Source organism: Oncorhynchus nerka, linkage group LG12, assembly GCF_034236695.1.
Source record: "Oncorhynchus nerka isolate Pitt River linkage group LG12, Oner_Uvic_2.0, whole genome shotgun sequence".
NCBI classification, from domain to species: domain Eukaryota; kingdom Metazoa; phylum Chordata; class Actinopteri; order Salmoniformes; family Salmonidae; genus Oncorhynchus; species Oncorhynchus nerka.
Window position 1 is genome coordinate 46,795,451 of NC_088407.1, and position 26,878 is coordinate 46,822,328.

The following is a 26,878-nucleotide window of genomic DNA, read 5'->3' on the forward strand; positions in this document are numbered from 1 at the left end:
ATTCATAACAACTACCTTATACAAAACAAATGTAAAGGGATGAATAAGAATATGTACATATAAATATATGGATGAGCGATGGCGTGCGGCATAGGCAAGATGCAGTAGATGGTGTAGAATACAGTATATACACATGAGATGAGTCATGTAGGATATGTAAACATAAAGTGGCTTTATTTAAAGTGACTAGTGATACCTTTATTAAGTCTCTTTATTTAAGTGGCCAGAGATTTGAGTCTGTTGGCAGTAGCCACTCTATATTAGTGATGGCTGTTTAATAGTATGACAGCCTTGAGATAAACAGCTTCTTTCAGCCTCTCGGGCTCCCAGCTTTGATGCACCTGTACTGACCTCGCCTTCTGGATGATAGCGGGGTGAACAGGCAGTGGCTCGGGTGGTTGTTGTCCTTGATCTTTTTTTGCCTTCCTGTAACATCGGGTGTTGTAGGTGTCCTGGAGGGCAGGTAGTTTGCCGCCGGTGATGCGTTGTGCAGACCGCACTACTCTCTGGAGAGCCTTGCGGTTGAGGGCGGTGCAATTGCCGTACCAGGCGAGGATACAACCCAACAGGATGCTCTCGATTGTGCAGCTGTAAAAAAGGTTTTTACCTCGTCAGCTCAGGGATTTGATCTAGCTGGGTGGATCAGTAGAGTGGAGATGTTTCGCCACCCAGGTTGCGGCCCTGCCCGTCAGGCAGCCCGTCAGAAAGTGCAGGACCCAGTTGCACAGGGCGGGGTAGAGACCCAGGGTCTCAAGTTTAATGACGAGTTTGGAGGGTACTATGGTGTTAAATGCTGAGCTGTAGTCGATGAAGAGGATTCTTACATTAGGTTTTCCTCTTGTCCAGATGGGATAGGGAAGTGTGCAGTGTGACAGCGATTGCATTGTCAGTGGACCTATGGGGGAGGGTAAACAAATTGGAGTGGGTCTAGGGTATCAGGTAGGGTGGAGGTGATATGGTCCTAGTCTCAAAGCACTTCATGATGACAGTGAGTGCGTCGGGGCGATAGTTTTTTTAAGGTCAGTTACCTTAGATTTCTTGGGAACAGAAACAATGGTGGCCATCTTGAAGGATGTGGGGACAACAAACTGGGATAGAGATTGGTTGAAAATGTCCGTAAACACACCAGCCAGCTGGTCTGCGCATGCGCTGAGGACGCGGCTAGGGATGCCGCCTGGCCGGGCAGCATTGCGATGGTTAACACGTTTAACGCACCTTGGCCACGGAGAAGGAGAGCTCACATGCTTTGGTAGCGGGCTGTGTCAGTGGCACTGTACTGTGCCACTGAGCAAAGAAGTTGTTTAATTTGTCTGGGAGCAAGACGGTGTCTCGTTGTCGTTTTGTAATCCGTGATAGACCCTGCCACATATGTCTCGTGTCGGAGCCGTTGAATTGCGACTACTTTGTCTCTATACCGACGCTTAGCTTGTTCGTTTGCCTTGCAGAGGGAATAGCTGCACTCTTTTTATTCGGTTGTGTTTCCGGTCGCCTTTGCCATGATTAAAAGCGGTGGTTCGCGCTTTCAGTTTCACGTGAATGCCTCCATCAATCCACGGTTTCTGGTTAGGGAAGGTTTTTAATGGTCACAGAGGGTACGACATCGCCGATGCACTTGCTAATAAAAACTCGCTCACAGAGTCAGCGTATACATCAATGTTGTTATCTGAGGCTATCCGGAACATATCCCAGTCCACGTGATCGAAGCAATCTTGAAGCGTGGAATCCATTTGTCAGACCAGCGTTGGTATTGACCTGAGCACGGGCGTTTCCCGTTTAAGTTTCTGTCTATAGGTTTCTGTCTACAAAGCCCTCCCCCGCCCTGCCTTTGGAAGATCTGACGACGACTCCATTTGTTTGATCCCAGCCTACTGCATTGTCGGAACTAGAAGCACAAGCATTTCGCTACACTCGCACTAACATCTGCTAACCATGTGTATGTGACAAATAAAAATTTGATTTGAAGTTCGAGTAGCAACGATCCAGAAAGCTACCAGCTCGTCGCACATTCGATATGCTGATGGAATTTAGGAAGTATGGCTCTTCATTTAGCTGTTAAAATCCCCAGCTACAATAAATGCAGCCTCAGGATGTATGGTTCCCAGTTTACATAGAGTTCAGTGAAGTTCTATCAGGGCCGAAGAGGGATCTGCTTGGCTGTGACTATAAGATAATGCGGTGGGCATTCGATTGTAAGGAATTCTAGGTCGCGTGAACAAAAAGACTTGAGTTGCTGTATGTTATGACTAACGACTCATGGTGTAATCACAAGGCATACAGCCCCGCCCTTCTTCTTACCAGAGAGATGCTCGTTTCTGCCGGCACGATGCATGAAGAAACCGGGTGGCTGTACCGACTGACAACACGTCCGGAGTGAGCCATGTCTCCGTGAAACAGAGAATGTTACCATCTCTGATTTCTCTCTGGAAGGCAACTCGTGCCCTAATTTCATCCACCTTGTCATCTAGGGATTGGACATTGGCGAGTAATATGCTCGGAAGCGGTGGATGGTGTGCTCGCCTTCCGAGTCTGACCAGTAGGCCGCTCCGTCTGCCTCTCCTGCGGCGACCGCATTGTTTTGGGACAGCCTTTGGGATAAGATCGCATGTCCAGGGTGGAGGTCCGAACAAAGGATCCACGTATTTCTGGTCATAATGAAGGTAAGTTGACATCGCTTTTATATCCAATAGTTCTTCTCGGCTGTATGAAATAACAGTTTAGATTTTATAGGCTAACAATGTAAGAAACAATACATCTAAAAAAATAACTGCATACTTTAAGGACCTGAAGCGAGGAGACCATCTGTCGGTGCCATCTTGCAACCAGCCGCCTCACTGACGCCCACCCGGGCTAATGATCCAAACAGTTCTGCTACTGCCCACTCTGAGGACCAGTCCATCCCATATGCCTGCTCTTTGGTCCCATTACGCCTGTGTGTTTGTGTGCACATACGAACCCATGCACATGCAGTTAGAGCACTCAATAAAAGGTTGTATCCCTCACACAGGCTGTGTATAATGGTAATCCCTGTACTAGGTGACCGGAGATGTACTCTATTAATCCTAGGGGTTTTGGCTGATGTTTGAGGTGGATGACAGAGTGGGTGGAGGACATTTGTTTTTGTTAGGTGTAGGTTGAGGGATGTTATACAAATTTAATTGAGTGTTCCGTTTAAATTCCATTTGTAATAAGCTCCCATTTCACAAATGTAACAAGAGTAGTTATTTTTGGTGAGTAACCAAACATCAGATTAACTGGCATGAATATTCATAGATTTTAAATACATTTTTAGTGATTGTAATGGTCAACATGTTTCAGTGGGAGCTTTACGAATACATGCAATCTATTATTAGCTTGTTACTCTCATCTAACGTCTAGTTTACAAAACTGTGTCTTATTGGATGTTTTCCATAAAATTAGTCTTATACCGTCAGTATTTCGATCTATACGAGTGTGCGTCATGAGGATGAGATTTCTAAGCAAAATCAGAAAAACAATTTAACTATTTTTAGTTCCAGTATTTATCACATGCAATCCATCTCAGGCATTCTGCTCTACACCACCTTTTTGGATACTGAAGGCCATGAATATTTTTCATAATTACATCATTCTTGTTATTTATGACAAAAGTTTCATGTATATAATGTAAATCCATTCTGAAAGTGACCAAACTCTCCATAATACAAAGATGGAATACAGCATAAAAATATCAGATGTTAACAGTCTTCTTTAATGATCGCTAGTGGAGTATAAAAATCACATGTGGAAAGGACAAAGAGTGCAAAACGTACTATATTACAAATAGTTGCTAATCAATCAAATGACAGAAATATTCCAGTAGATTGTTAATGTAAGAGAACTTCACAGAAACCACGTGATAATGTCTCAACCGTCGAGATCGATTCAGGATCTGTGTATGGTCAACGATACGAAGACGTGCAAGAACAACAAGTGCCTTCACTTAGCTCGCCATAAGTCCAGTAATGTCAAAGAGCTTTCTTCCCGTGCTTCCTCTCCCTCACAACCCTTGATCCGATAGTACCTTTATAAAGAAAAATGAGTATTGAGACGCAGCTCTACTCAAGCTCACGGTCCAAATTAAAGTGAAGTGTATGTAGGGCCCCGGGTGGGGGGGGGGGCCCAGAACACCTCTCATTCCTCGGTCTCAGTCGGGTTGAGTCAATAGAGTGTACTGTGGACTGACTGGGCCCTTAGGGCCACCGTCTAGTCCAAACCCCATGCCTCGTTGCTCCACTGGCACAGATAAGAGTTTATAGAATCGAATTGACGTTCACAACTAACAAGTATCATTCACATGAGAGCGCGTGAGTAGCGGAAGATGAGAAAGTTTGGTACAGTATGTAAAGAGAGTGCATCGAACCTGATGCTCGGCAATTTTACAACACTGGGTGATATAAATGTTGTATATAAAATGTTTCCAACAACATGCAACAGATGTGGTTTAAAAAACAACAACATTTGTACAACAGAGTGCAACATGCACTCAATGGTTTCCCCTCATTTTACAGTCCGTCCCTGGATCCATGCACATTGAAGCGATCATGCAGTTCTCTGCTTGTATATTTATTGGCGGTGACTCGAGCTATAGAACGCCATACACACCTTCAATACCCCCCTGTCGAACGAGAGGAATGCAAACAGGCGTAGAAACACCTGCACAGCCAAAAAGCTACAGATCCTTGTCTCTAAAAAGGGTTGTATTTGTAGTCTGTCCTACAAGAGCCCATCATGCCCATAGCAGGCATAGTTTCACTTGTGGACAGATAAACCAGTTGTACAAGACACTTAACAGTTTGCTCCCTATTAGTGGCATTAAAAGCGCTTATGAAATTGTATCGAGAAGGTATTCTGCTGGATTCCTAATGCATTAGAGTAAGTAACAGACAACATTTTGCAACGCATACGAACATGAACATTTCTTATTCGATCAGTTCATTTAGTCTTCTCCTGTTTCTATCCATTTGGTACCTACTGAATATCCAGCTTTGTGTATTTCACTGCAGCGACAGTCTCTTCCTGTCCCCGGCCAAACCATACATAGTGTGTAGAGACTCCACTGCATCTGGAGACTGGAGGAAACTGAATCACACAGGCTCTAGCCAGACCTCCAGCTGGTGCTGGAGTCTGGCCCAAAACCAGCTTAGGGGCTGGGGTTCCATTTCAGAGCGGCAGCCTGAGAGCCCCAGAGGCCCAGGGAGACTGGCAGCCACAAAGGCACTTTGTCTGGCTTTCAGTTCCAGGTCGTTCCAGCCCCAGACGTCAACGCCACCGGTCACTGAGCAAGTATTCATTGCATCTGGCTCCGAGTCCCGACAACTGTGAATGACATGGCATGAATCTCCTAGTCTCTTTAGTTTCCAGGAAGGCAGTGGACAACGTAGGCTATTCATCCTCTCTTACAGAGCACATGTTCTCTCTCCTCCAGACTCCAGTATAGTACAGTATATGTATGCCATTGACAGGTAATCCAACAGTTGCGCGCACACGCATAGGCTGACGCACGAACACATGCAGAAATACTCGCTCCTCCAACAGTTTTGTGGCTGGGACTGTAGTCATGTTCCCCGAGCAGCGAGTTGTGGTAAATACCATTTAACTCTTGTATGTTTTACAACTGGAGCGGTCGAAGGTGGAGGGAGTCTTTTCTCATCCCGCTTTTCTTTTAGAGTGGCATTCCTCCACGTGCTTTGATCAGTTAAAGCCTAGATTACACTCTTTCATTCTATAGTGACTTCCTTCAGTGCACGGTCTGTATATAGTCGAGTGTATGCAGATTATATAGCCCTTGGATCACAACACAACGTTCAGAATATCGTTAGAGCCTTTTGGGTTTCCCAGGTAAGTGGCGTGGTAAGCGTTAGGGTAGGGCGTAGGGGCTTAGGTTGTAGGCCATGGCTATGACTAGTCAGTCCCCTAGTTTATGGACATAGTTCACAGGGAAAGTCCCACTTCTGGATGGATAGCCCTCGATGTGGCCGACCTGTAGGCATAGAAACAATCGAGATCAATGACCAGATAGACGGAGAACACGGAGGGACATATTTAAGATATTAATGTAAGGGCTTTCTCTATGCCTGTGTATTTTTTGTCTTTATGCAGAACGTGATACAAAAGAAAAAACATTTTTCGTGATAAGATAAATCTTTTGCTATATCTCAATGAGACTAAGTAAAAAAATAATTCGGTTGGAAGACAATTAACCAGCTTGAACTTTGTGTTAAACCCTCTTATTAAAAATGAATCAAAAAATAGAAAACAAATACATAACGGTAAATAAGAGGTTTATTTCTACTCACCCACCAGTGGGGGTCCTCGGTGGCTGTGACTACGATGACCTCATCCTTGAAGAAGGCCAGCTGGTCCGAGCTGACAGCTCTGCAGTCCACCAGCGCCTTTACCTTCTTCTGTGTCGGCCGGCTCTTAGATACCTCACACACACACACACACACACACACAGATGCACTTTACAGACACAATCTTATACAGGCATACAGTATGTACCAAAAAAAATGCCTACTTGCTGAATGTGGAGTATAAGCAGCCAATGAGATCCATGCCAGTCTTTTTCAGTTATATTCTATTGCTCATATTTTCACATTGTGTTATAGTGATGTGCGGGTCAGCGGTTTGTTTACTCGCACCCACTCGCAATTGCTAATAAGCCGTCCTCAACAGCCTGATAATATGTGATAGAAATCTGAGGCCAGCACCCAACCTTAAACTGCAAATGTAGAAAATGCACTGTCCAGATCCCCTTTAATCTCTTGAAGATTTACTGAATGACGTTTTCTTCCAACATTTATTTGAAGCGCGCGCATTTAGGCACCGATGGCCTAAGAAATACCTTTATGTAACCTATAGATCTGAACTTAACCAGAATGATACATTTATGGATTTTTTTGAGGGGGGGGGGGGGGGGTTCTCTTTATCCAACCCGCTCACCACCCACCCGCCCTTCATCCACACAATATTTAGTGACCATAATAAACCCGCCCGCCCCGCAGATATAACGGCGGGGACTGCGGGTCATGAGTCAACCCGCGCGTCACTGTATAAGCACTTTATGACATCTGCTGATGTAAAAAGCTTTACAAAATCAATCAATTTGATTGACTACCATTTTCTTATACAAAAATACTGCACAGTAGTTCTACGATGTTAGAACACATACTTATACGAACCGTATTAGATACACACAGATTAGACAGTAATGTCAAAGGGATAGTGTGAGATTCTGGAAGTTAAGCAGTTTTTCTACATATCCAGGTGAACTCGTGGACAAAAAAAAAAGCATATTATATGTACCATGGCATTTCTGCGAGGGCGCGGGGCGGGTACAGTGATGGGCGAGGTGGTGGGTGTGGCGCCGGGGGCGGAGTCGTTAGTCACGAAGCTGCAGTACAGCTCCTCCTGACTGCCAAGTGCCACACAGCTGGGAGAGGTCACGGCTGTAGAACCCTTCCCTTGTCCTCCACTACTGGTCCTCCTGTACGACGTCGTCTTCTCTGAGCTAGGTGTGGAAGAGCGGACGCGTTGGTAAAACACTCACAAGGACTTCACCCACTCACAGATTCATCCCTATGAGCAAAAATACGTCGGTTGAAAATAAGTATTTGTGGTTGACTGCTTTTCAACGTCTTGTGCTCACTGGGATAGGACATACGGTATTCATGAAATGTCAAGTGTACTGCACATGTATGCATGTTACGCAAAATGCTATGTTATCTTTTTATCATCAATCACATTCCTTAGCATTTGACATTGGGAAAGCAGGGGTTCATTGGGGACATTACTGTTAGAGAGTAGGCAGAATTTGAATCGTTTACTGACTACCTCGAGGAAATTCACTAGGTGCCAATAGAGGGCGCTGTAAGATAAAAGTAACTGTGCCCTGTGGCGTGCTGTCCAAAAGCACACAGCAAAACAAAAGCTGTGTTCCCCAAAACAGTTCTTAGGATGGGAATTAAATGGGTGTTGTGACAAAACAAATGTTTGATGCTTCTATCAGGAAAAGGGCTTTTGAAGTAAAAAAAAACAACATCTGGCTATTTATTACCTGACGGGTCCTATGTGGTTCTGAGGGGAGCTGGACTTGGTGCTGCTGTCTAAGGCCCCAGACCATGAGCCACTATTAGCCTGACCCTCCCAAGCTGCGGTCGGTCTCTGTCCCCTCACCTGACCCCCCTGGCCGTGGGGTGATCTGGGTGGCCGCCCCCCCTGGGTCTGACCCTCCAACATGGGGGAGGGGGGGCTGGACTGGGGGGCAGGGTTAGAGCAGCAGCGCCGGGGGGATTTGCGGCCCCCCTCCTGGGTGGACACGGATATCTGGGGGTCCGAGCGGCCTGGAGGTGGGGGCAGACGGTAGCAGGTGAGCAAGACAGGCACAGGAACCGACTGTTTTCTATGGCAGTTTCTCAATTAGTTCTTCCTTGATTCCTCGCATCCTTGCCTACTTTTCAAAAGGTGAGGAAGATACGAAGGAAGCTCCTCAAATACAGTTGAGAAGTAGATGCGAGGAATCATGGAAAGTAGAAATTGCAATCGAGCCCTCATTTCAGTGTTTGGAAATGGAAACAGATTAGGTGTGTGTGTGTGTGTGTGTGTTTGAGGCTCACCTCTCATGATGGCTTTAGCGGGCAGCGGCGGTGGGGGCTTGAGGACGCCAGATGGGGCACTGTTGGCGGGGGGGTTACGGTACAAGAAGTCCACATTTTCGTAGGTCTTACACGCCACAGGGGCGTTGGCGAAGCTCCAGCGGGAGGGCGAGGCGCCCACACCCCCGTTATAGGGCAGAGACAAGCGCAGGTTCCTGGGTAAGAGGCTCACCTTGGGGGAAGAGGGGGAGACATTTAATGTTTAATGACCATAGAAGCCTAGTGCCCAGCCCTTACCCCTTGACACTTGGATCTGAAAGAATTGGAAAGGTGTAAGCAATATGGTGAAAAATCCACGTAGCCTACCTGAGGCTTCCTTTATGGCAAAGTATCTGGCCCTGTTCGAATACTTCAAAGACACAACCTTCTGTTAGGGTTTCCTTGAGGTAAGAACAGATCTATACGTGATTGGATAGGTGAAAGCAAAGTGACCACCAATCCAACCGCTTTAGATGAATAATTACTTCAGGGAAACTATGACGGAAGGATGCATTTCTAAAGTAACCCAACAGGGCATCCGGCTATTACTCACCTGCTCTTGCATTTCCCCATGACTAAGTCCAGCGTAATAGTGAGCGATACGAGTGACTCAGAGGGAAATGCTAAACCCTAGTGCGGGGGGGGTAGGCAAAACTGTTCCTGAAATGCTGCAGGTACTGCAGGGTTTTGGTCCAACTAGGCACCACGCCTGACCAACTGAGCTCATAAATCAGTTCAGTAACTGCCTAAAATTCAACACACCTGGTCCTCCAGGTCGGTAATCCAGGACCAGGGTTTCCTACCCCAGTGTATTGGTTGTAGTGGTTAGTGGTACAGTGTGTGTACCCACTCGTCCAGGTCGTCTTTGCTGGGTGTGTGTTCACATGTGTGTGTGTGTGTGTGTGTGTGTGTGTGTGTACCCTCTCATCCAGTTCATCTTCGCTGTCGTACAGGTCCTGGCTCTGCGTCTCCCACATGTACTCCACATGGATCTGACTGTTGAACTTCCCACTCTGGGCCAGCTCCAGCTAAAATACACACGCACAGACACACGTCAATCATGCAGCTACAAATCCATATTTCACCCAGAGTACAAACATACAAATCATTGTATGCTCCTATCAGTAGTGATTAATTGCATTAAATACTTGAATATCATCCAGAAATTGAATTAACATATTCAAGCTTTGGGGCAACTGTTAAAACCACTGAAACTGTAGTCTCAGAACCCAGAACCAATCTCACGTGTGCTGGCCACCTACTTAAATCTGTCACAAAAGAGGGTCAAGTTCAATAAATTCCAACTATATAAATTCCAACTATTTTCACTTTGGAAAATGTGTATTTGGAATTGTAACTTGGCTGCAACTTCAGTATCAGGTAACTTGGCTTATCCCTTTTTCAACAGGAAATATTGGATACAGTTGTCCAGTTACACACCCAAGGATAAGAGGACAGGAACTGAAAACGGACAACACACACTGTCCATTTTGTTCATTATGGACTTTACTACGAGGATTAAGCAACAAGCAAATAATCTGAGCACGTTATTTATTGTTCCATAATGATACAAAGGAAGACAGGAAATTGAACAGGGTCTGAGCAGGTTTAGCAGGGCGAGATGGGAGCTAGTAGGAAAATAAAGCCTGTATTAGCACTGGGAGTTGACTGTAAACTAAGGGTCAGTGTATGCGTCCCAAATTACACCCATTTCCCGATGTCATGCACTAATTTTGACCAGGGCCCATGGTACAAGACTTTTGACCTGCGTCCTATGTGGAATAGGGTGCCATTTCAGTCACGTCTTACCAGTTCTACACACTGGGAGTGCTGCAGTCTCCTGGCGATGTCCAAGGCCGTCTCTCCTGATGAGTTCACTGGATAACGAGAGAGAGAGAGCAGATACCACAGCTTGTTAAGTCTATCTCACACACACAAATATAAACAGCAAGCTGAAATGAAAGATCCCAAAAACGTTCCAGACGCACGCACACAGCTTATTTCTCTCAAATTTGGTGCACAAATTTGTCTACATCCCTGTTCGTGAGCATTTCTCCTTTGCCAAGATAATCCATCCACCGGACAGGTGTGACATTCCAAGAAGCTGATTAAACAGCATGATAATTACAGAGGTGCACCTTGTGCTGGGGACAAAAGGCCATTAAAATGTGCAGTTTTGTCGCAGCACAATGCCACAGACGTCTCAAGTTGAGGGATCGTGTAATTGGCATGCTGACTGCAGGAATGTCCACCAGAGCGGTTGCCAGAGAATGTAGTGTTTATTTATCTACCATATGCTGCCTCCGTCGTTTTCGACATATTGTGAAATTCTCTAACCGGCCTCACGGCCGCAGACCATGTGTAACCACGCCAGCCCCAGGACCTCCACATCCGGCTTATTCACAAGCGGGATTGTCCGAGACCAGCTACCTGGACAGCTGATGAAGAATTTCAGTACAAACTAAGACACCGTTTCAGGGAAGTTAATCTGCGTGCTCTTCACGGATTCATCTGTTTCAACTGTACCGGCATGTATGACGTTGTGTGGGCAAGTGGTTTGCTGATGTCAATGCATGCCCCATGGTGGCGTGGTATGGTTATGGTATGGGCAGGAATACGCTACGGACAAAAAAACACATTTTAAATCGATCGCAATTTGAATGCATGGAGATACCGTGACGAGATCCTGAGGCCCATTGTCATGTCAATCATCCGCCGCGCCGGCATCACCACGTTTCAGCATGACAATGCACAGCCCCATGTCGCAAGGATCTGTACACAATTCCCGGAAGCTGAAAATGTTGCAGTTCCCGCAAATATCCAGGAACTTTGCACAGCCATTAGGGAGGAGTGGAACAACATTCCACAGGCCACAATCAACAGCCTGATCAACTCTATGAAGGAGATGTCACGCTGCATGAGGCAAATGGTCACACCAGAAAGACTGATTTTCTGATTCACACGAGCAGATTCATAAATCATGATATTTTTTGTCCACAAATGGTAGTAACAATCTTGTCTCATCGTTGCAACTCCCGTACGGACTCGGGAGAAGTGAAGGTCGAGAGCTTGTGTCCGAAACACAGCATTCATGAGCCACAGGAGTCGCTAGAGCGCGATGGGACAATGACATCCCCGGGCCGGCCAAACTATCCCCTAACCTGTATGACGCTGGGCCAATTGTGCACCGCCTCATGGGTCTCCCGGTCGACTGCGACACAGCCCGGTATCGAACCAGGATCTGTGGTGACGGAGCTAGCATTGGATTGCAATGCCTTAGACCGCTGCATCACTCAAGAGGATTAATTTATTTATTTCAATTGACTGATTTCCTCATATGAACTGTAAGTCAGTAAAAAAGCAAAGGTTACTACATGAGTCCATGTGTTATTTCATAGTTTTGTTGTCTTCCCTATGATTCTACAATGTAGAAAGTAGTAAAAAATATATATTAAAAAATCCCTGCGCTGTCAAGTGAGGGACTTTATATATACATACACAGGTGTGTGCATTTACATTTACATTTAAGTCATTTAGCAGACGCTCTTATCCACAGCGACTTACAAATTGGTGCATTCACCTTATGACATCCAGTGGAACAGTAGTGCATCTAAATCTTTTAAGGGGGGTGAGAGGGATTACTTTATCCTATCCTAGGTATTCCTTAAAGAGGTGGGGTTTCAGGTGTCTCCGGAAGGTGGTGATTGACTCCGCTGTCCTGGCGTCGTGAGGGAGTTTGTTCCATCATTGGGGGGCCAGAGCAGCGAACAGTTTTGACTGGGCTGAGCGGGAACTGTACTTCCTCAGTGGTAGGGAGGCGAGCAGGCCAGAGGTGGATGAACGCAGTGCCCTTGTTTGGGTGTAGGGCCTGATCAGAGCCTGGAGGTACTGAGGTGCCGTTCCCCTCACAGCTCTCCGTAGGCAAGCACCATGGTCTTGTAGCGGATGCGAGCTTCAACTGGAAGCCAGTGGAGAGAGCGGAGGAGCGGGGTGACGTGAGAGAACTTGGGAAGGTTGAACACCAGACGGGCTGCGGCGTTCTGGATGAGTTGTAGGGGTTTAATGGCACAGGCAGGGAGCCCAGCCAACAGCGAGTTGCAGTAATCCAGACGGGAGATGACAAGTGCCTGGATTAGGACCTGCGCCGCTTCCTGTGTGAGGCAGGGTCGTACTCTGCGGATGTTGTAGAGCATGAACCTACAGGAACGGGCCACCGCCTTGATGTTAGTTGAGAACGACAGGGTGTTGTCCAGGATCATGCCACGTGTGCCTTTCTAAATGATGTCCAAATCAATTGAATATACCACAGGTGAACTCCAATCAAGGATGATAAATGGAAACAGGATGCAGGAGCTCAATTTTGAGTCTCATAGCAAATGGTCTGCTGAATACTTATGTAAATAAGGTACATGTTTTTTTTTTTTTTACTTTTAAAACATTTGCAAACAAACATTTCTAAAAAACAGTTTGTTTCGTCATTATGTGTGTAGATTGACGTGATTTTAGAATAAGGCTGTAACAAAATGTGGAAAAAGTCAAGGGGTCTGAATACACTGTTTATATGAGCTAAAATAAATGCAACATGCAACAATTTCACAGTGTTATGTGACTTGTTAAGCAAATTCTTTCTCCTGAACTTATTTAGGTTTGCGTACTTGACGCGAGACATTTCAGCTTTTCGTTTATAATTCATTTGTAAACAAAAAAAAACAAAAAAATCCACTTTGACAATGGGGTATTTTGTGTAGGCCAGTGACAAATACATACAGTTGAAGTCACAAGTTTACATACACCTTAGCCAAATACATTTAAACTCAAGTTTCACAATTCCTGACATTTAATCCTAGTAAAAATTCCCCGTCTTAGGTCAGTTAGGATCACCACTTTATTTTAAGAATGTGAAATGTCAGAATAATAGCAGAGAAAATTATTTATTTCAGCTTTTATTTATTTCATCACAATCCCAGTGGGTCAGAAGCTTACTTACACTCAATTAGTATTTGGTAGCATTGCCTTTAAATTGTTTAACTTGGGTCAAACGTTTCGGGATCCCACAATAAGTTGGGTGAATTTTGGCCCATTCCTCCTGACAGAGCTGGTGTAACTGAGTCAGGTTTGTAGGCCTCTTTGCTCGCACACGCTTTTTCAGTTCTGGCCACAAAACTTTCTATAGGATTGAGTTCAGGACTTTGTGATGGCCACTCCAATACCTTGACATTGTTGTCCTTAAGCCATTTTGCCACAACTTTGGAAGTATGCTTGGGGTCATTGTTCATTTGGAAGACCAATTTGCGACCAAGCTTTAACTTCCTTACTGATGTCTTGAGATGTTGATTCAATATATCCACAATTTTCCACCCTCATGATGCTATCTATTTTGTGAAGTGCACCAGTCCCTCCTGCAGCAAAGCACCCCCACAACATGATACTGCCACCCCAGTGTTTTACAGTTGGGATGGTGTTCTTCGGTTTGCAAGCCTCCCCCTTTTTCATCCCAAAAAAACAATGGTCATTATGGCCAAACAGTTCTATTTTTGTTTCATCAGACCACAGGACATTTCTCCAAAAAACATTATCTTTGTCCCCATGTGCAGTTGCAAACCATAGTCAGGGTTTTTTATGGCGGTTTTGGAGCAGTGGCTTCTTCCTTGCTGAGCGGCGTTTCAGGTTATGTCGATATAGGACTCATTTTACTGTGGTTATAGATACTTTTGTACCCGTTTCCTCCAACATCTTCACAGGGTCCTTTGCTGTTGTTCTGGGATTGATTTGCACTTTTCGCACCAAAGTACATTCATCTCTAGGAGACCGAACGCATCTCCTTCTTGAGCGGTATGAAGGCTGCGTGGTCCCATGGTGTTTATACTTGCGTACTATTATTTGTACAGATGAACATGGTACCTTCAGGCATTTGGAAATTTCTCCCAAGGATGAACCATACTTGTAGAGGTCTACAGGTTTTTTTTCTCAGGTTTTGGCTGATTTCTTTTTATTTTCCCATGATGTCAAGCAAAGAGGCACTGAGTTTGAAGCTACACCTCCAATTGACTCAAATGTCATCAATTAGCCTATCAGAAGCTTCTAAAGCCATGAAATCATATTCTGGAATTTTCCAAGCTGTTTAAAGGCACAGTCAACGTAGTGTACGTATACTTCTGACCCACTGGAATTGTGATACAGTGAATGATAAGTGATATAATCTGTCTAAACAATTGTTGGAAAGATTACTTGTGTCGTGCACAAAGTAGACGTCCTAACCAACTTGCCAAAACTATAGTTTGTTAACAAGAAATTTGTGGAGTGTTTGGAAAACAGGTTTTAATGACTCCAACCTAAGTGTATGTAAACTTCTGACTTCAACTGTGTGTGTGTAATATATATATTTGCAAGTTGCATGGACTTGATTTTTTATTGACTACCTTTTCTGTACCCCACACATACTATTATCTGTAAGGTCCCTCAGTCGAGCAGTGAACTTCAAACACAGATTTCAACAAAGACCAGGGAGGTTTTCCAATGCCTGACAAAGAAGGGCACCTATTGGTAGATGGGTAAAAATGCTAAAAGCAGACATTGAATATCCTTTTGAGCATGGTGAAGTTATTAACAACACTTTGGATGTATCAATACACCCAGTCACTACAAAGATGCAAGCGTCCTTCCTAACTCAGTTGCCGGAGAGGAAGGAAACCGCTCAGGGATTTCCCCATGAGGCCAATGGTGACTTTAAAACAGTTAGAGTTTAATGGCTGTGATAGGGGAAAACTGGGGATGGCTCAACAACATTGTAGTTACTCCACAATACTAACCTAATTGACAGGGTGAAAAGGAAGCATGTACAGAATAAAAATATTATAAAACATGGATCCTGTTTGCAACAAGCCACTAAAGTAATACTAAAAATATGGCAAAGCAATTCACTTTTTGACCTGAATACAGAGTGTTGTGTGTTTGGGGCAAATCCAATACATTACTGAATACCACTCTCCATGATTTCAAGCATATTGGTGGCTGCATCATGTTATGGGTCTGCTTGTAATCATTAAGGACTGGGGAGTTCTTCAGGATAAAAAAATATCTACAGTATGGCAAAAATCCTTGAGGAAAACCTGGTTCAGTCTGCTTTCCACCAGACACCGGGAGATTAATTCACCTTTCAGCAGGACAATAACCTAAAACACAAGGCCAAATTTACACTGGAGTTGCGTAGCGAGAAGACATTGAATCTTCCTGAGAGGCAGAGTTACAGTTTTGACTGAAATCGGCTTGAAAATCTATGGAAAGACCTGAAAATGGTTGTCTGGCAATGATCAACAACCAATTTGAAATGTTTTGAAATTAACAACAACAAAATTGGCAAATGTTGCACAATACAGGTGTGGAAAGCTCGTCAAGGCCTTACCCAGAAAGACTCACAGCTGTAATCACTGCCAAAGGTGCCTACAAAGTATTGCCTCAGGGATGTGAATACTTATGTAAATGAGAGATTTATGCATTTCATTTTCAATAAAATGTGCAAACATTTATTTAAACATGTTTTACTGTCATTATGGGGTATTGTTTGGGGTAGTTGAGTGAGAAAAAAATTCTATTGAATCAATTTTGAATTTAGGCTATAACACAACAAAATGTGGAATAAGTCAAGGGGTATGAATACTTTGAAGGAACTGACAGAGTGTGTGTATGTGTGTGTACCAGGTACCTGTGTGGAGGACAGCCTTTCCTTTGAGCAGCAGTTTGAGGCACTCTGTTTTGTGGTGCTGGGCGCTGTAGTGTAGAGCAGTGTTCCCCTCTCGAGTCCTCTTCTCTAGACAGCCACTGTTGTGCGTGGATAGTTGGAGTCAATGACATGCATGTAGGCCTATGGCTTTGGTGGCTAGTGTAGGTAAGACACTACTAATGGTCAGTGCTGGTGACTAGGGGTTGCAACATTTTTCAAGACATTCCCAGGTTTTCTAGAAATCCTGGTTGTAAAAATCTCAGTAATCAGGCGGGAATAAGCAGGAAATCCAGAATCCGCCAACCAGGTTCTGTTCAGGAGGGTGCAATGTTACAGAATATTCAGGTAGAAATGTGACCAGATCTGCTCTATATCTGAATTTCTATCTGCAACGTTCTAAACATTTCACCGTACTGAACACAACCCTGGGTTGTTTCTGAGCATGTTATTAGCCGTCAAAATACTTGCTTCCCCCTTCCTTGTTCCCCAAACTCCTTTAAAAGCCGTTGGAGGTCTGAAGGAGTGACCTTGGATCCTCTCCTTCAAACCAATGCACTTTGAGAGGAGAAAACGGACGAAGCACAGCTTTGACGGCAGGTAACGTTTTCCGATACAGCCCTTGTGCTACTATGTATAACGGAGACGAGAACGTGCCGTAAGTGGTTCAACTCCACCAATGGCGCTTTCAAATTGGATCCTTTTCTATAGCTCAATTGGTTTGTGCGTTGTCAAGTGGGCAATCACGCGTGTTAGCAAGGCACAGGCAGAGGGCGCCCCCCGGGTTGGAGCTGTGGTACGGACAGTTTCCCTTGAGGGGGAGGAAACTGAGACTGCTACGCTTAGCACACTGACGTCAGTTCCATATGTATTGAGAGCCCTGGGAGCTCACCTGTTCTGAATGAGGAAGTCCACCAGGGCTAGAGAACTCCTGTCCTCCAGCCTGACAGCCAAGTGAAGAGCGGTCTCTCTCAGATCCTAGAAGAGACAAACTCATTAGGCACCGTACACCCACTGTGCGCCGATCAGCACTCTGAACCAAAAAAAAGCAGAAATAATAAATTAGACCCTGCCAACACACACACAATGTGTGGATGTCAGTGCAACTTGCACACCTTTTCCTGAGTGGGAAACAGCAGACGGGCAAATTTGATTAAAGAAAGGAGGGAACGTAACATTTTAACGAGAGAGAGAGAGAGAGAGAGAGAGAGAAACTATCCACTCATACAAAAACAGAGATATTTACGACAAAAATATAGGGACTTTAATGTCATTACGTGTAGAATAATTGGGAGTCTATTTTGGGACATTGCATCCACAGCAGTCTTCTGAGAAAACCAGCCAGCCATAGAATACCGGAAGAGTCAACTGGATGAATCAAGCCCATAGAGGAATGTTGTTAAATGGAGCCTTCCAGCGTAAGCCAGTTGTTTAAATCATATTGGGGGGGCGGACCAGCTGCCTTTTGAATTATTTCACAGCTCTTTACATTAGAAACAGCATCTGAACGATGCCCGCAGGGCACACACTTCAAAGCATCCACTGGGAAGTCATCTTCAGAACTTCGTACTTGATCCTACATGTTACATGCAGTGTTTATGTTTATACTCTGCGTGTCAACCCGTCTGTCCAACTTCCTATCCTCCTACCTGTCTGAGTCTCCTATAACAGTACCTGTCCTTCAGGCTGTGCTAGCGGTTTGGCCAGGTCCTCTCCCTGGGCGTATAACTGCAGCAGGGCGGTGAGGTCCCGGCTCCTCACGGCATCATACACACGCCACGGCTCACCCTCCTCCCTGTCCCTGCGCAGCACGTAGCGCCGCTCGGCATACTTAGCCACAATGTACTCCTTCCTGGCATTCCTAGTTTCACCACGGGACACACACACACACAGAACCATAGGTATTGAGAAACTGGCAAACTCTCCAATGAGAACATGACTGCAGCACAAGGCCTTATAATAAACTCACATGTCACTCTGGGGTAGAGGTTTGATGGAATCATTGGGAAGACTGGCCTCCATGATGTCATTGAACCGTGTGTTGCCTATACTGACCGCCAGCTGTGGACAGACACAGAAGCAGACAGACCCGAGAAGGGAGGAGTTAGAGGTATGCATACGTGTCATTTATACATTTATAAGTTGTCATCACAACTTAAGACTGTGTTAGCCGGCTGAGCTTAGATGATATCTCTAGAGGTCACAGAACTACCTCCACGACAGAAGCGCTCGTAGAAGTCTAGAACTCGTGTGTGTGTGTGTGTGTGTGTTACCAGTAGTTCTGAGGTGCTTAGCATGTCCAGTGTGAGGGACTGGATCCTGGAGTAATGGACTCCCAACTCCCTGTGGATCCCAGAACACTCTATGCACGTCAGGATGCCAAGGTTAGTGGAGAGCCAGGTAGGATCTGTTAACACGAGGAATGGAGTCCGTGCATTAAAATACTGGGATTGTCATGTTGTTACTCAATACACACAGAAACTGTGATGCTACGAGGAAAACTGTGTTTCAAATGGCCCCCACATTTAGTAAAGCTTCACATTTTTGTCAGGGACGGCATAGGCATTAGCGTGCACAAATTTGTCTCCGTATTAAAAGTAGGAGAAGATAATATACAGTGGACTGTATACTATTTAGGGCCAGGAGGTTTTCCTGATCATGAGACCTGACCAGAAAATAACTCTTGGCCCTTGGTATAGTCTCTAATTGGACCCAAAACCTCTGGCACGACACACTCTTTTTAAGTCTCTCTCTGGCCATGGCCTCTACCCTGGCCTTTCTTCCCCTCCAGTCTCACCGTGGGCTCCACAGTCGGCGCAGGCCTCATTGCCGGGCATGCGTCTGAGTTCGGTGATGACGGCCCTGGCCAGCTCTTGCAGCCCGGAGTCCGGGAACTGCAGCTGGTCGCCGCCCAACGCCGTGTTCAGGGCTTCCTCCTTACTGTTCTGCAGCACTGACACCCAACTGTAGGGGGAGAGGGGAAGACCGACACACAAAGATGCACAGAGACACACACAGACAGACGGAAGGGCTTTAAACAATGCAATGTAGATTTATACAATATGTATTGTCCTACAAGTTGTTATTTTTGGATACATCTTTTTCATTTTTAATGGAACTACATCTACATTTGAATCATACATTTTATAGAAGTACTTTAATGTAACCAAATGCACTTCAAAAACACCCACCTGCCCACATCAGCTGTGTGTCTAAACACAAGTATAGAATGATACTGTGCCACCGCTATAAGCTTGGCACGTTTACACCGCAGTAAACCTCATTCGGGGCTCTTCTTTCTCATCTCCCCCTCCTTTTTGCTGCTTTTGTTTTAGCCAACCCCCCCTCCCTCCTGATGAAAGGCAGAATCTGAAGCCCACACAGAGGAGTGGAGAGAAACCCCCCTACACGGCTCTGCGGGCTCCAGAGAGAGGTCCCCACCCCAAACCAGCTGGGCTCACTCTTTTTTCATCCTTCTCTTTTTAAAACCGCTCTCCCGACAGCCCTATTCTCTCAATACATTGCCCCTCCCTCTCACTTGGAGTCTCTGTGTTTCAAATTACACTCGCTCTTTCTGAAGGTTTCGGTCATCCGCTTTCTGTAACTTCACTATGCGTTTCTTTGCCCCTCTCAATTTAACTCTTTCAACTCTCTGAAAGAAACATTGTATCCGTTTCTCTCAATGTCCCTTTAATGTAACTGTTGTATCTGTCTCTCTCTGAAATAAATGATAGAGATGGAGAGATAAATATATATATATATTTATCTCTCACTCTTTTTTGTTTGTTGAATGGCTCAATCATGGAACAAGTCCTGACTGGCACCTCAGTGTATTTGGAACAATGCCCGTCTAGAATATGAGGGACTCCCAGTGCTGTGCTTACATCATGCATTCCTGCTCGTCCTCGGCTTGGAAATGGTAGGTCCGATTGTCTGGAGAGGAGAGGCAGAAGAAAGATGGGTGTGAATGTAGAGGGAGAGGAGAGATGAAAGGAGAAGGAAAGGAGAGCTAGAGAGAGAGAGAGAGAGAGAGAGAGAGAGAGAGAGAGAGAGAGAGAGAGAGAGAGCAGGAGGCTACATACCAAGGGATATATTACAGTGGGAAAACCTGATCCACACACACACACATACAGCGCGAGAGAAACCGTGGAGGGAGACCCGCCTCTCTGCACCTGCTTTCCATTACATACACACAGGTTAAGACAAAGAAACACATGCATATGGACATCTATATGCAAACACACACAGGCATATATGCACACGCACAAACTGCAACATTACAGATTAATCCCATTAGGCAATACTGCAATTCGTTCCAAGATATAAAACATAACTGGTGATAAACATTTAACAAAAACAAAAAATTGGTTTAATGTCCATCCAGTTGCAAGGACTTTGAAAAAATACAAATAAAAAAGAGCAACTTCAGCAAAAACATTTTTTTTTTACACGTGTACAGCTCAGCCCATACGTATGTGGACAGAGGTGAGGGGTCAGGGGTGAAAGGTCAGGGAGGGGTGAACCTACGTGTGACCAGGTCAAAGGTCCTCCTCTCCTCGGGGTTGGGGCGCACCAGACAGGTCAGAAGGTTGAGCTTAGCCGGTGGTCGGTTTATCTGTGGAACCAACGACACTGGGGTCAATTTCTCACTCTGGGGTCAAACAGAAACGCACCAGCTCAGATATGGCATTTTCCACGTGATCTTTTCCAGCATGGTTCCAACCCATACAGTACATGCAGGGCAGCCCACATACAGCTTGGCTTAACTCAGCTTGGACCTCCACTTAAAAATGCCATCGAGATAGAATTCCTGAGAGAAAGGGGATGTGAAAAAGTCCAGAGAAGAGTCCTACTTGATATCAGACTGAAAAGCTATTGAGGGGTACATTCCGAGGGCATCAGAAATCTGTTGACGGATTTAAAAAGTTACAGGTAGTCCGGTATACACTAGTTGGAGAATTCATTTTGGCAATGAGCTTTACTGTTTGGTTTATGGGGCACAGGAAATGAGACGGTGAGAGATGTTGGATGCGTCCCCAAATGGTACCCTGGTCAAAAAGTAGTGCATCATATAGGGAATATGGTGCCATTTGAGACGTAGCCATTGTCGAGTCTCACCGTGCTGTGGGAGATGGTCAGACAGCCGTACTTGACTCCGCACTTCCTCTTCTGCCACACCTTCCTAATCCTGGAGGAGACGCAGAGAAGGAGAGCGAGGAGGAGGGAGAGAGCGAGAGACACAGACCACAGTCTTAGTCAGGCATAACTTACTGTATATCTGCCATCAAGCTCACTAGTCATTTGTTTGAATACAAGTTTGTTTCCCAACTGATTCACCCCCCATGTTATCACACTAATCTAATGCTCTGAGAACAGGGGAGAGAGGGGCTAGAATAGAGACATAGGCCTGCTTTTGGACCTCCAGACTTCCTTGCTCTCTCCCTCTATCGCTCCCCCCCTTTTCTCTCTCTGCATGACATGGCTTAGCTAGAGGAGCTGGATCCACTCATCCAGCCAGGCCTCTCAGCCTAGATCCAAACCCCAGAATAATGGAAACCAGCTGAGGCTGACATGGCGGTTCCCAGCCTCTCCATCTCAATGTCGCTCCACCAAGCTACATACCCCTTATTAATGACAGCTTTGCACACTCTTGGCATCCTCTCAACCAGCTTCATCAGGTAGTCACCTGGAATGCATCTCAATTAACAATTAACAATCAATTTCCTTCTTAATGCCAATCAGAAGATAGCCCTTTTTGGTAAAAGACCAAGTAAGAGAGCAAAAATAAGCAAAGAGAAAGGACAGTCCATTTCTTTAAGACATGGTATGTGGACTTCGAGCCTCGTGTTGTCAGTGTATTTATCAGTAACTTGACCAGGCTCACCCGTCACTCCTCTTCTGTAGGAAGCCTGACTTCTCCGTGCCGTACTTCTTGTTGCCTTGAGGTTGGTGTATGCTGTATCCGTTACCCGAGTTCTTTCTGTTCAGGTATTCCTATCACAAAACAGAGTGGCTTAGTCCGAGAAAATCGTTTTTAGAACAACATTAAAAGAAAGCTAGATTACGGTTTATTGAATGACACTGGAACAAATAGGTAGCACATTCCTATTGAACAAGCAGAGGTAGTCCCTCTCCGTTTCATTCCATTTTCTTCCTTTTGGTGCCTAATGAACATGACTCAGCACAGAATGTGTAGAGGTGTTTCAGTTCTGTAGAGGTGTAAAACCATACTTCTTTTCCCTCCACCTGTAGCAGCAGCCTAAGGGAATCTCGTAGTTGAGAGAGCTGTCTCACTTCCTCATCCTGGTCCTGTCGCACCTACAGCACACAGAGGACAGATCAGAGTGTTAGCTAAATACAATCTACTGTATCGAATACAAACACATTGATTTGGGTTTAGAGGAAGATTCTGCCGTTGATTGCAGCTTTGGACACAAAACCAACTTTTTCCCAGAAAATAGTGGCTGTGGGATGGGATGCTTTGTTGATATGGCCTCACGCAATGGGTATGGACAGCTATAAAACCAAGTTTGCATAACGTTGCAAAATAAAGTGTAACGGAGCTAGAACACTCTTTGGTTTCTTGTGCCCCAGCTTAGTCTGATCCTAGATGTATTTGTGCCGTCTTCCCAACTTCTAGACCGCACAAATCACCAGTCTAGCCTAGTACCACCCCTATCTGCCTGCCGCATTAATGAATCATGAAAAAGGCCAAACCAGTATACTTCCCTAATACTTCCTGGAACATGAGAAATAGCAAGCCTGATCTTGGCCCCTTTCAGACCAAGCAGAACAAGAATAATCGCCGACACTCATTAAAGTTAAGTGTCCGTTACTAATACTGTGCCTGATGCCAGAGCAGGATTTTATGGAATCACAAATATATCTAGTGGCCCTTTTGAGTACTTCAGATTATCACAGGTGTCTGTAATCTGGCCCTCTGTGTGAGTTTATCGCGTGTAAAATATATGACAATAAAATAAGAGATTTTAGTGAATACAATGTGTTTAATATGAGTGTTTCAGCAAGAAATATCCTTAATATTTACATACCAATTTATTTTACTATGTCAATATGTATTAGTTGTCAATGTTTTGACATCAATGGTCAATGGTGGCAGTTGTGAAAAAAGCCAAAAGTTGGAAGAGTTGCAGAGCTGCAATATGTAACTTTTTGGGCGCCCTGACCAAATTCACTTAGAAATGTGTGTTATAGATCTGTCATTATCATTGAAAGCAAGTCTAAGAAGCGTCAGATCTGTTCTACGTGCGCCATTTCTATGATTCCCGTTCTTAAGTTTAAGTGTCGGTTTTGAACACCAGCTGAAAATACAATATTTCTGGTTATGGAAAATAGATTTCACAGCGGTTTGATGGTACAATGATTCTCTACAATATATTTGCTTGTTTTGTCAAACTGAAATTAGGCAAACTATTATCATTTTAGCAACCAGGAAATGGCGGCGCGATTTCTGCATAGTGCATATTTAATTGAAAATAATGTAATTGTTAAATAGATGTTTTTTCATTAATTAGGCCATTTTCTCTTGAACCATATGGTCTATCTACTAGACATGGACATAAGAACACAGATAAATGAATACTATATGAATACCTTTTTAAAACGTTATTACTATATGAACACATTTTTTAAAAAGTTATTGAAGATAAAATAATTGAGGATTCCGGTAACTAGCAGCCTGTAGGTTGGGAAAGTCTGGGAGGAGAGAGGAGATCGAGGGTTAAGAGGGTTGGTTGTTAAAGAGGAATTTGACTGTAGCTTACTCAACTGTTGTCCGTCTATGAGATTTACAGTTGCCTGCTAGCGATGTGTTCGGTTATTGTGTCTGGGCTTCCATTGGCAGTTGGAAGTCTGTGGGGGGTTGTTTTTGTGAATGTGCTTGCGTGAGCGACAGACAGCCTGCTAGACACACACTGAGATTATCACTAAAACCTACCTTCCACTAATCAGTGGTTAGATGCAGTTCCATGGCTAGGACTAAGTTTAAAATATTTCAACCTTCCGACAGCTTAACTGCCAAAACAACCACCTGTACAAGCAGTAGTATAATGGTAGTCACCATAGAAATGTAATCTAGATTATATTTCTAAGGTAGTCACATGGTAGAGAAGACATGGTTCTCGTATCATAGTTCCAGAACACTATTTACTAAACTTAGCTTCAGAAAGCAGGTCAGCAGTTAGAATACAATCTGACCTTTGACCCAGACAGTACATCTGTGGTGACTGACTTACATTCGAGATAAGATGGCACATTCAAAACAAAAGGTGAGGGGAAACGCATAGAATTACTAGTCAACATACTGGGAAATGTGTCAGTAGTCATTTTTTTAATGACTGGCCCTCGATGGGCTTGTGGACATTCCAGTTAAATCCTCTCTTATTGATGGAGAGACTGACTGAAGTAGACAAAAAGGTAGTAACATTCCACTTAAATCCTCTCATACAGGAAGGCGAAACTGACTGGCAAACAGATCGACAGACAAGTAGACAAAATACAAATTACCGTGTGGACAGATGACGCCAGCTTCTCCACAAAAGGACTAAGGTTCTCGGCAGCTTTCAAGCCGTCCTGGAAGAAACTGAGACAACGCCTTAACACTCAGGTACATGATCCCAAACACGCACGCAGGTTATAAAGAGCTCCCTAGCATACCCGAGTCGAGCAAACACTACATTTGCAACAAATAGTTAAGTACCGTGGCAACAGCTCGTAAAAGGAAGACAAAAACTGAACAGCCACAACATTTTACACCAGAAGCCACAGTAACATTCCTGACGTAAACCCTTTGCGGTGGTGCTACTCTGTGTAGAAGCTGGGATACTCAACAGTAGGATGCATATAAAAGCCATATGCTTTACCATAAGTCCCTTTGATACTTCCATGCCAAACTGGCTCTGATATTTTCGTTTACACATTTTATCCTCTCATGCACAGTTCCACTAACTAACTAATACTTATTTTCCACCATAATTTGCAAATAAATTCATAAAAAAATCCTACAATGTGATTTTCTGGATTTTTTTTCCTCATTTTGTCTGTCATAGTTGAAGTGTACCTATGATGAAACTTACAGGCATCTCTCATCTTTTTAAGTGGGAGAACTTACACAATTGGTGGCTGACTAAATACTTTTTTGCCCCACTGTATAATCGACTATAACCGGGCCAAAATGCAGTCCAGCTCAACTTGGTTTGGCTCAAAAGTGTGAAAAGGGCATGAATGCAGCATAGAAGGAGAACTTACTTGAGCTGGGCCTGGAAGTACTTGATGAGACTCTGGAGCAGGTCTGGACCCTGGCGCACCTTCAGTTCCTGGATCTTTAGCAAGTACTGGACAAACCAGAGGATGTAGAGTTGGTAACCATGGTTACAGCGCTTAGGTTTCGGTTCCGAAACCGTCAGTGGTTATAGACCACAATTAAGTTGTGCGTCATTTCACAGATTCAAATCAGTCATTCTTTAATCCTGGTTTAGTGTATATTTGAATAGGGCCTGGAGTTTTTCCTGACCCGTTGTGACCTGACTAGGAAAAAGTCCAGGCCTTCATTGTCACGTCATGGTCAGCAAAAATGCTGGACCTTAATATAAATAAGTATTTAGTCGAAGACTGTATGGTTTTCAGGACTTAGCCCAAACATGAAATAACAGAACCATTTCAGGGCGTGTTTTTTTCCCCTGATCCATTTTAACTGTATGAAGTCTGTTGCTTTAAAAAATAAAAAAAAAGGTCGGAAAAAGCATTTGGAGCCAGCTGTAGGAACTCGCTGCTGCTTGTGGAAGGAATGACTTCAATCTGCTTCGTCTCTGCTCCATAAAGACTTGTTTAAAGCCATCTGTCTGCGGCTGTGCTGGATCATGTTCATTAAGCAACAAACGAGAAAAAAAAGGGGAAAAAAGGACAAACAGCGACGTACAACCTCGATTTATCCTATAAGAAATATTTTTCTGTTGGGTGCCCTGATGAATAGGACCCAGGCGAGAGCCTTGGAGGAAGGGGAATAATTTCCCTCTTCTTCTCCTCCATCCATCTCAGCAGCTGACCTGACAGAGAGTGTGCAACAAATTCCCCTACGCTCGTAAAGTGTAACTGTGAGCTACAACCTTAACTGAGCTTAGCTTTGGAGTCTGATTCCAATGGTACTCATTCCAATCTGTGCTCCCTATTTTACATGGTTTGCAAAACCCTCACCTTGATCAAAGCTGTGCTGTTCGGGGGAGAATTTGTCCTTATGCACAGATCTAGGGCCCTAATCAACTAAAAATAAGTAATTTTCTCCATGATAAAACTGATTCTGATACAAATGCAAAAAAGTTGTTTTGTTTTGCATTGGTCTGTGTCAGGTATTGTGAAAGTCCGTTAGGTGCGCGCCTGTAATTGCTATTTGAAGTGGACAAAATTAAAGTATTTCAAAAGCCATGGTTTATCCTTGTAGGTAACAGCGTCACAAGGATAAAAATGTATAGCAAAGCTTTTTTAAATGGTCAAA

The 26,878-nt window shown here is 44.4% G+C and overlaps 1 protein-coding gene across 2 annotated transcripts in view; it reads right to left on the reverse strand.

The window, feature by feature from the left end:
• Window positions 1-3,706: 3,706 nt before the first annotated feature.
• Window positions 3,707-26,878, reverse strand: part of LOC115138284 (arf-GAP with SH3 domain, ANK repeat and PH domain-containing protein 1-like) — a 52,081-nt gene continuing 28,909 nt past the window's right edge. The window contains exons 7-26 of one of the 2 annotated variants that reach the window (XM_029674980.2): window positions 25,636-25,721; window positions 24,895-24,970; window positions 22,600-22,686; window positions 22,253-22,362; window positions 21,487-21,556; window positions 20,896-20,983; window positions 20,253-20,301; window positions 19,166-19,332; window positions 18,642-18,775; window positions 18,338-18,429; window positions 18,043-18,229; window positions 17,261-17,346; window positions 16,354-16,469; window positions 10,461-10,528; window positions 9,572-9,679; window positions 8,634-8,844; window positions 8,075-8,360; window positions 7,324-7,528; window positions 6,319-6,446; window positions 3,707-5,998 (exon numbers count right to left, since the gene is read on the reverse strand). In XM_029674980.2, coding sequence (XP_029530840.2) covers window positions 5,950-5,998; window positions 6,319-6,446; window positions 7,324-7,528; window positions 8,075-8,360; window positions 8,634-8,844; window positions 9,572-9,679; window positions 10,461-10,528; window positions 16,354-16,469; window positions 17,261-17,346; window positions 18,043-18,229; window positions 18,338-18,429; window positions 18,642-18,775; window positions 19,166-19,332; window positions 20,253-20,301; window positions 20,896-20,983; window positions 21,487-21,556; window positions 22,253-22,362; window positions 22,600-22,686; window positions 24,895-24,970; window positions 25,636-25,721 — 2,403 coding nt within the window. In that variant the 3' untranslated portion in view covers window positions 3,707-5,949. Of the gene's footprint in view, window positions 5,999-6,314; window positions 6,447-7,323; window positions 7,529-8,074; window positions 8,361-8,633; window positions 8,845-9,571; window positions 9,680-10,460; window positions 10,529-16,353; window positions 16,470-17,260; window positions 17,347-18,042; window positions 18,230-18,337; window positions 18,430-18,641; window positions 18,776-19,165; window positions 19,333-20,252; window positions 20,302-20,895; window positions 20,984-21,486; window positions 21,557-22,252; window positions 22,363-22,599; window positions 22,687-24,894; window positions 24,971-25,635; window positions 25,722-26,878 lie in introns of both variants that reach the window. The other variant, XM_029674979.2, reaches the window with a different exon arrangement.